General features: G+C 38.2%; 1 protein-coding gene across 1 annotated transcript; it reads left to right on the top strand.

Annotated features, from left to right (window-relative positions):
- Nucleotides 1-5,331: 5,331 nt before the first annotated feature.
- Nucleotides 5,332-8,130, top strand: LOC123467806. The gene has a single exon (XM_045167591.1). The coding sequence runs from the start codon at nt 5,588-5,590 to the stop codon at nt 7,418-7,420; it is 1,833 nt and encodes a 610-aa protein (XP_045023526.1). The 5' UTR covers nt 5,332-5,587; the 3' UTR covers nt 7,421-8,130.
- The last annotated feature ends 1,574 nt before the right edge of the window (nt 8,131-9,704 follow it).

The following is a 9,704-nucleotide window of genomic DNA, read 5'->3' as shown; positions in this document are numbered from 1 at the left end:
CTTGAAAGTGAAAAATCATTACTATTGGCCAACTATGAGGGCTGATATTAAAGAATATTGCCAGGCTTGTGAAATCTGCATGGCCAACACTTCTTCAACTTATAGAGCACTTTTGCACCCCCACGAAATTGCGAAAGCTCCGTTTCAAGTAATAGGAATGGACTTTTTAGGTCCTATCACTCCGATTTCCCCAAATGGTAACAGTTATATATTAGTAATAACGGATTATTTTAGTCGCTGGGTGGAAGCAGTTGCGTTAAAAGATCAAACTGCACACACGACAGCGGAATGTGTTTACAAAACAATTATTGTGAGGCATGGAATGCCTAAAGCTATTGTTTCTGATCGAGGAACCAATTTCACTTCGAAATTATTCCGATACTTTTGTAAAAAATTGAAAATTGACCAAAGATTGACGACAGCATACAACCCAGCTAGCAATGGAGAAACAGAAAGATTTAATCGTACATTGACATCAATGTTACGAAAAGAATTAAAAGATGGAGAGCATTCCAACTGGGAAGATATGTTAGATGATGTTTTATTTGCATACCGTAGTTCTACGCATTCTTCGACACTTGAAACTCCTTATTATTTAGTGCACGGTAGAGATCCCAATATTCCTATAAATGAATTTTTAGATGCTTCCCCTTCAACCTTTAAATCTGCTTCTGATTACGTAGGAAATTTAACTGATCGCTTGCGTTATAGCTTCCAACGAGTTCGCGAAGAAACCGAGAAAGCGCGGAATCGTCAACGCGAACAATATAACAAGCGAGCAAAAGAAAAGAAATATGTTGTAGGCGATAGAGTCTTATTAGATATTCGTGTAGTTAAGGATGGAGATAGTAGGAAGTTTACGTCAAAATATAAAGGCCCTTATAGAGTAGTAAAAATTTATAATAATAGTACTGTTGATATAGCTGATAATTCTTATAAATGTCAACGTACGCATGTAAATCGTTTAAAACCACTGTACGAGACAATGCTGTGGAAAACAGAACTTTGTTCCCCAATTGAGAACCCCTCTGATTTTGAAAACCGATTTCGTAAGTCAATAGCGACTCAAACCCAAGAACATGACATTGCCATGGAAAATCAAGATCACGAAGAAATAATGGCAAGTGACAGCCCCGAAAACGACACCGCACAAACAAGTGATCTTTTGGCAGATGAAAATGGTTCACAACAACAAGACGACGTCATCAACGTGCATCGACCTTCATCAGCAAATAATACTTCTAACACAGACGAGTCCGGCGACGAAACAACATCAATTCAGAAAGACGCAATTAACAAAGATGACTCCGCACGCGCTGAAGTTAAGGCAGATGATCGTCCATCAGAGCCCAAAGAAGATTTTTCAGCTGAGAAACTAGAACAACTTCATGTTACCAGACGCCCGCAACGCAATCGACAAAAACCTCTGCGTTATCGAGATGGAGTCCAATAACAAGAAAAATATGGCTATATTCTGTTATTCGCCTATCACTTTTCTATCCTGTCTTCTTTTCCCTCTCAGTATTTCCCCTCTCAGTATTTCCCTTCCCTCGTCAAAGCGTTGTAGCCTCAGTAGTGTTTTTCCATAAATAAAAACGGTAGACGTAACAATCAGAATAGTCTCCAAATAGACTAAGTAAAAGAAAGAAATTTTTTTTTTTTATTCAATTGGAATTGAAATTAAATATAATTACATTGCGGAAAAATTACTTTAAAAATTTCAAAAAAAAAAAAAAAAAAATGCAAAAGCCGTTCGAACGAGGTTCGAGTCCAGCGCCAGACTCTCCCCTAGCCAGAAAGGAACAAATCTCCATCGTCAGTAGTCAGTTCCGAAAGCCAACTCTTGCCACCCACAAGAGTTACACGGCCAACGGAAAGACAGCTGAGAAGAGCGCGAGGCGTAAATGTACAAGAAGGGGGTGGAAAGGCCACGATGGTAAACCACCGTGACCCACCTTCCGTACATTGGAGCCGACGCACATTTGTTCCCTTTTACAAGCTTCCCCCGGGATTTGAACCCGAGTGCCCACGCGTCGCAAGCAAGCTCGCTAACCAACTATCTTTGCGTGGGGTACAATCAATGCGTATATTCAAGCAAGTCATTCCATCTCTGACAAACTAATTTTTTTAAAACATAAAATAAAAAAAAAAAACCTCCCCGTTAGATAAATAACAACCTTACTTAACTAAGTTCAAGTTATTTGTCATTTTGAATCAATAAGTCTTATTTTCTGAGTTGGACCTATTTATTTCAAGAATTGACATTCTCATGCCATCTAGTGCTCAAAATGTAAACTAGAACAACATCATCTAGCGGTCGAATTCTAAACCACGAGTAAAAATATTAATACGCATAAAATAATAGGGAAGTTATATTAACATTACCGTAGTAATCCTTTAGTCCAGAATTCTTCTCCTATTCCGCCTCCTATACTCTTCTTTCACTTCTTTTCCTTTCTTCATATTTTTCGCTTACTTTTCACTATACAAACAATCACAACGACTCTGTAAAAACAAAGGAGTCCGATGTTAACGTGTCGGCGAATGAAACTGCACATGCGAATTTTGCCGGTCGCCCACAAAGAACTCGAAGAAAACAAGTCGTTATGTGGATGGAATCCAATAACACAAGCCAAACAATTCCATAACAAATAGCGGTCAACCGACTATTTAAAGGACGACAAAGTCCTAGTCGACCAACAAACCGTTTTCAGTTGTCAACCAACGAACACTTCAATCCTTCAAAATCCATTCTGCACAGTCTAAAGTTGTCAATTTCTAAAATGGACCAAAACCCCAAGTCCCCACCACTTAACTACCAACTAATTGAAGCGTGGGCCTCAAACAAGCTGCCGGCGACCCCAAGCGGTGAGAGCTCCTCTACAAAATCTAATTCCTATGGCACAGCTAGACGACTCGAGCTGGGACCCACCCCAACAAGGAAACGTCCCCATCGTTAGCCAGACACCACAATCACCGGACTCCGTGGACGACAATTCGTGGGAGTTGGAACGCAACCGGTACGAACGACACCTGGAAGAAAAAACAGCTCAGCTGTCATCGGAACTAAGCGAGCAGATCTTCACCGAAGATTGGAGCGGCGCTGTCCACACTCTTAAACTGATCCTAGACTTGGATCCTACTAGGCGTCATCCTCCACTCTACAACTGGCACCCGCAACAATGGGGACCGGGAGCGAAACGTCAAAAACGCAAACACCCCCAGGAATAAAGAAAATACAAACAAAGGATCGGGAACAGAACAATTACTCCACTCTTCTTACTTACATGTTCTCCCCTGTCCATCGTAGTCTGTGTTTATTTACAATTACATTCTATTCCACTTACCCTCGCTCTTTCCTATCTTACTTATCGTTCAATCTTTACATTTAAGAGTAGTTTATATTTTGAGTAAATAAACACAATAGAAACCGAATAACAGAACCAACAACTCAAACATTCCTTCGACAAAATGAAATGTGATTCAAGGTCTGATTAAGATATGTCCAGCACTGATTTGTTGGGCCAAAACCGTCATTGCGTGACGGGGTGCCCCGGGTAACTCGGTTCGAACCGCCAACCCGATAACGAACCGGTTCGACCCAATAACCGACACTTACCCCGATTAACCCAACAACACGAACCGAACCGCGAACTGAAACGTTAATTTTATAAAAGAAATGACACGCTGGGCATATTTTCTTCAGGTTTATTGATTCACAAATTATCACATTGACTAACTCTACATTTTTATACACTTCACATTCTTTTCCAAAACTTGTACGGATTTGTGAAATAAGTAATTTCACTCACGGATCCGAACAAACCGCTCCACAATCCTAATAATTATCGGTTTCTACTTAGTTAATAGTATCTTTTGACAAAACAACTTTCTCAAAAACGCTCACTTTCTTTTCCTACAACTTTCAATCTTACAATCATTAGATTAAACTCACTTTAAAGTTAAACATTTTTGGCGGAATGGATATTTGAACCCTTGCCTCTTACAACCAACGCTCCCACGCCCGAATTGTTGAAATCTGAACTATTTCTTGCCAACAATGTAACAAAAAACGGCGGCATTACTCCAATTGGTGACGAAAATAGTGAACGACATAAAATTTTATACGAATACGGACGCCAACAAAATAATAAAACACATCCACCCCAGCTACGGACTCCACTATTTAAACCAAAATGTCCGAAAAACACAAGTCACTTCCATTCCGGACTCCGACAATTTTTCTACTAAAGAAAGAAAAGAGAGCTAAGAAGAAAACAAAGATGGACAATCGCACCACTACAGCCGACAACCGAACGCCACAAGAAAAACGCCCCCGACAGGAAGCCGAGGAGGCGACAGCGGGTATTGCTCCGACTAGCTGCGGACCCGCTCCAAACCCGCCAACCACTAGTGGAGGAACCGCGCAGCGACCGCGGATCGACAACGCCGCCTTCCAAGAAAGTCGTCGTGAGGCGATGGAGGAATTGGACTACGTAACGAACGCCTTCACTGATCAGCTGGTAGCGCTGATCCGAATGAAGAAATGGAGGAAGGCTACGGAGAAATTGAAGGAAATCCTGGACTTGGATCCGGCAAACCGTCATCCCCCGTTATTCTGGCCACCAGTGACGTGGGCAGATGAAGATAAATGTCTACATTGCAATCAAGAACGCTACCCCCCTCCCTACTAAAATATTCATGTCCCCCCCAATTTGTATCTCTTTCATTTTACCTTTTTATTTCGGTTCCCAATACAATAATTACAAACAAATATTTAATATTATAATTATAAACCCATCGTTATTTGCCATAGTCATTGACATTATCGTATTTGAGGACATATAACTTTAGGCAGCATATGACAGTTCAAAAACTGCATATACGCAGGTTATCAGTAAACATAAGCGATAAATACGATATCAGAAATGATATCGATAATTCCATATTTCATATAGTTAAGTTATAGAAAACCTTTCCATACCTTCGGTATTACGATAATGCCACTTCAATGTGCCACGCCAGAACGTCAGCACCAACGCTATAGCATTCCCCACACACCCACGCACTTAATTTTACCGTTTCTTTTGCTCCCCTTTTCTTACGTTACCCGCTAAAATGTGGAACTTGGACTATGGAATGTTTCAAGGCGACCTACACACTTGCTAGTATTTTACACAACCCTCCCCTCCTCTGTTTCCGTGCATACCCCTTTCCCATGTGTTGGACTTAGAAAATTCTCAACTTCGCATAGGATCCTTAAATTTTTTTTTTCTCGCCGTACATTTTTTTAACGTTTCTTTTCTATTCCCCTTGCCAAATGAATGTTTATTTTTTAAATTCTTTCTTTTCAATAATAATGTTTAGCTTCCCCTCTTTCCAATAATACTAATTAATTGTTGCAATATTGTTTCTCTTTATGCTTAAACAAATTATAATATGAGACATTTCATTTACGTATCCTTTTGCCGTAGCGTGTCTAGCAAAAGCCGACGGAAAATCTTTGACATTTTTAAGCCTAGAATACGTTACTCCCATTTTTATCTTTTGCTACCCTTTTCATTCTTTGATTTTATTTTTGTTTTGTATGAAAACCATAAAAGTTTCGTCTATTTTGTTTTATTCCATTATTGTACGTACTATTTTTCCCAAAATTTTGTTTTGTTTTGTTTTGCTTATGCCTATAGAAATGTCGCCATTGCCATTTCTCCTACTGCTAAGCCTTTGCTGGATTCGTCCGCAAGCCTTTGAAACAACCGTTTGCGATTGCTCAGAGCCATTAAGAATGGGAATTCTTCAATTTTCTGACGCAAATTGCCGGCCAAAAGAAATTGACAAAAATAGTGTTCAAGTGAAATACGGTGTTTACAGTGAAGAACGGGCAGCAGCTCATTTTCCGGGATATATTTGCGCAAAATGGAAAAACATTAAACACACTACTGTGAGTTTTTTCGGCCAGGTAGTGATTGTGCCGGACAAAATTTCCATCGATACGACACCTTCAGAGTGCAACGACATGATTAACCATAAAAAGTGCAACGGAAATGAGATGAAAGCTTCGGATAATAAATATGTATTCGATCACGATCCAACACCTTTGAAATATTGGATGAGTACAGTAACAGCACAAATTACTAACTGCGTCCTTGAAAAAGTGCAACTTTATCAACAAAGTGAAGACACTAACTTCCAGACACCTATTGGCACAGCATCCGCGACGGCAGGTAACTTGTCACATAATCATTTAACATTGGTATGGGACACTACCTACACGCATCACACCGCACCAATCAATCGACTTGTTGAATCTGGTGTCGGTACACTAACAAGACAGTTGGAAGGCGAAAAGTCATTCCGTCTACAGGATGACGAAAATCAACTAGATTTTCACTTAACTCTTCGACCTCCTTGTCTTCCACTTCAACCCAATTGTACGAACCGTACATCAGCTTACGATGTCGTTGGTCAACCAAAATTATACCTTTTGACAGGAGAGATAAAGGAAAATTCTTCTTCAGCATCAACAACGACACCACCGCCACCTAACGCTGAAATTTTCAGTATACCAGCTAATATACAATATATTCGCGACCAACTCACCGATCACGAAAATGAATTAGCGAGACTAATTCAAATATTACAATGTGATTCCCGAAAGGCGAAACACGAACGAGCTATCGCAGCCGCTCAATATAATGGATGGTTAGCGGCTTCCCAATTAAATTTACCCCAGTGCACGAAACTCCAAGCTTTGGGTAGAACGGCAGTCGTCATTCAATGCAAAGAACTAAATGTCACATTTGACACCGTAGTGACCTCTTGCGGTCCACAACCAAAATTCCAAAACTTTACAATAAACCTTGATGGATGGGAACTTGTAAAATTTTCACCCTGTTATTGGACCAATGGATTTGTCAACTTTAATGGCAAGCCGTACGCATTCCGTAATAACACCTGGGACCCAATCGAGGCAAATATTATTTTACCTGAGCAGTCACTCGCCCACTCCTTTCGTTACGAAGATGTCAAATTTTCTGATTACGAACATCGCAGCAACCCAGCATACAGTGATACCATGCTTAACCACATGAATATCATGGCCGATATTGCGGCAGCTATGAACGAACACTCACAAGATATATCTTCGGTACGCGAAGCATTGAGTACCTCCAATGTTTTGATAACAGCATCCAATGTCGGGACCTACACCAGCTGGTGGGGAAAACTGAAGGATTATTTTTACATCGGTTTACTCTGTGTCTCCGGTGTGGTCCTCATGCGTATCTGCTATTGCTTGGGATTTTTCGAAATGATTCGGAGTCTATGCTGTCCCAAATGGAGAACTTCGACCACCGCAACTTCCGAATCTTTCGAATTCAATGAGAGATTACGGGACGTAATCTCACGCAACCGGGAGTGATGTAACGAAGCCATCTAAATATATATACCTTTGCAAGATACCCACAATATGATCTATTTGCTTATGCTTATTTTATATCCATATTATATTCTTATTCACTATTATAAACGTATTTGTTAGTTGCTTCATGTGCAACCATGTTGACCTAGATAAAACTTCCGGGTTCTGACTCACGCGTGTGACGCACCTACGCGTCACGAACATCACGCCACATGCGAAGATGCGACGTTTCATGGTGAACCCACTTTCTGACAAGAGTCAGACAAGTATCAGCTTGCAAGACGTTCAGTCGCCTTTAGCTTGAATTGTCACTCTTAAACAGTAGACTTTTATCTTGATGTGTTAGCTTATTCATTTTAATCCATTAGTTATTCCTCCAACTTATTTTGTTCTTCTTTCCTCTCCGAGCGTCGTGTGTATTCGAATTATCTTCTCAACACGTATTCCAAATACTATACGTGTCGGCAAGTAGTATTGTTTCCCGTTTTCTCCTATTATCCCCTCACGCTTGTACGCCCGCGCTACCACGGTAAGATCAAATTACTTTGTCTCGAATCTCACGCTCAGTTTCCCTATTGGACTCACGTCCATGTATTCCTACTCGTTTTGTAAACCTTTGGCCTCAGCTTAGTAATACATAATCATCATTGTGGGTAAATACGCCTCTGAGTTTATTTACACAACAAATTGTCTTAATTCGTAAAGCCATTCACCCGAGAGGGAGAATGCTTTACACAAGTATATTTGATCCTGTTTACATATAGAAGTAAAAACTCATGATATAACAGTGTATTCACATTGAATACAAGTATATTTGATGCAGAATACATATAGAAGTAAAAACTCATGGTATAACAGTGTATTCACATTGAATACAAGTATATTTGATGCAGCCTACATATAGAAGTAAAAACTCATGGTATAACAGTGTATTCACATTGAATACAAGTATATTCTATTCTGTTTACATTTAGAAGTAAAAACTCATGGTATAACAGTGTATTCACATTGAATACAAGTATATTTGATTCTGTTTACATATAGAAGTAAAAACTCATGGTATAACAGTGTATTCACATTGAATACAAGTATATTTGATGCTGTTTACATATAGAAGTAAAAACTCATGGTATAACAGTGTATTCACATTGAATACATTATATTTGATCCTGTTTACATATAAAAGCAAAAACTCATGGTATAACAGTGTATTCACATTGAATAAAAGTATATTTGATGCAGTATACATATAGAAGTAAAAACTCGTGGTATAACAGTGTATTCACATTGAATACAAGTATATTTGATCCTGTTTATATATAGAAGTAAAAACTCATGGTATAACAGTGTATTCACATTGAATACAAGTATATTTTTAATGCAGTTTACATATAGAACTAAAAACTCATATTATAACAGTGTATTCACATTGATTACAAGTATATTTGATGCAGAATACATATAGAAGTAAAAACTCATGGTATAACAGTGTATTTACATTGAATACAAGTATATTTGATCCTGTTTACATATAGAAGTAAAAACTCATGATATAACAGTGTATTCACATTGAATACAAGTATATTTGATGCAGAATACATATAGAAGTAAAAACTCATGGTATAACAGTGTATTCACATTGAATACAAGTATATTTGATGCAGCCTACATATAGAAGTAAAAACTCATGGTATAACAGTGTATTCACATTGAATACAAGTATATTCTATTCTGTTTACATTTAGAAGTAAAAACTCATGGTATAACAGTGTATTCACATTGAATACAAGTATATTTGATTCTGTTTACATATAGAAGTAAAAACTCATGGTATAACAGTGTATTCACATTGAATACAAGTATATTTGATGCTGTTTACATATAAAAGTAAAAACTCATGGTATAACAGTGTATTCACATTGAATACATTATATTTGATCCTGTTTACATATAAAAGCAAAAACTCATGGTATAACAGTGTATTCACATTGAATACAAGTATATTTGTTGCAGTATACATATAGAAGTAAAAACTCATGGTATAACAGTGTATTCACATTGAATACAAGTATATTTGATCCTGTTTACATATAGAAGTAAAAACTCTTGGTATTACAGTGTATTTACATTGAATACAAGTATATTTGATGCAGAATACATATAGAAGTAAAAACACATGGTATAGCAGTGTATTCACATTGAATACAAGTATATTTGATCCTGTTGACATATTGAAGTAAAAACTCATGGTATAACAGTGTATTCACATTGAATACAAGTATAT

This window comes from Daphnia magna, unplaced genomic scaffold (assembly GCF_020631705.1).
Source record: "Daphnia magna isolate NIES unplaced genomic scaffold, ASM2063170v1.1 Dm_contigs236, whole genome shotgun sequence".
Classification (NCBI taxonomy): Eukaryota; Metazoa; Arthropoda; class Branchiopoda; order Diplostraca; family Daphniidae; genus Daphnia; species Daphnia magna.
The sequence above is the reverse complement of the archived record's forward strand: the minus strand, read 5'-3'. Positions and strand labels throughout refer to the sequence as shown.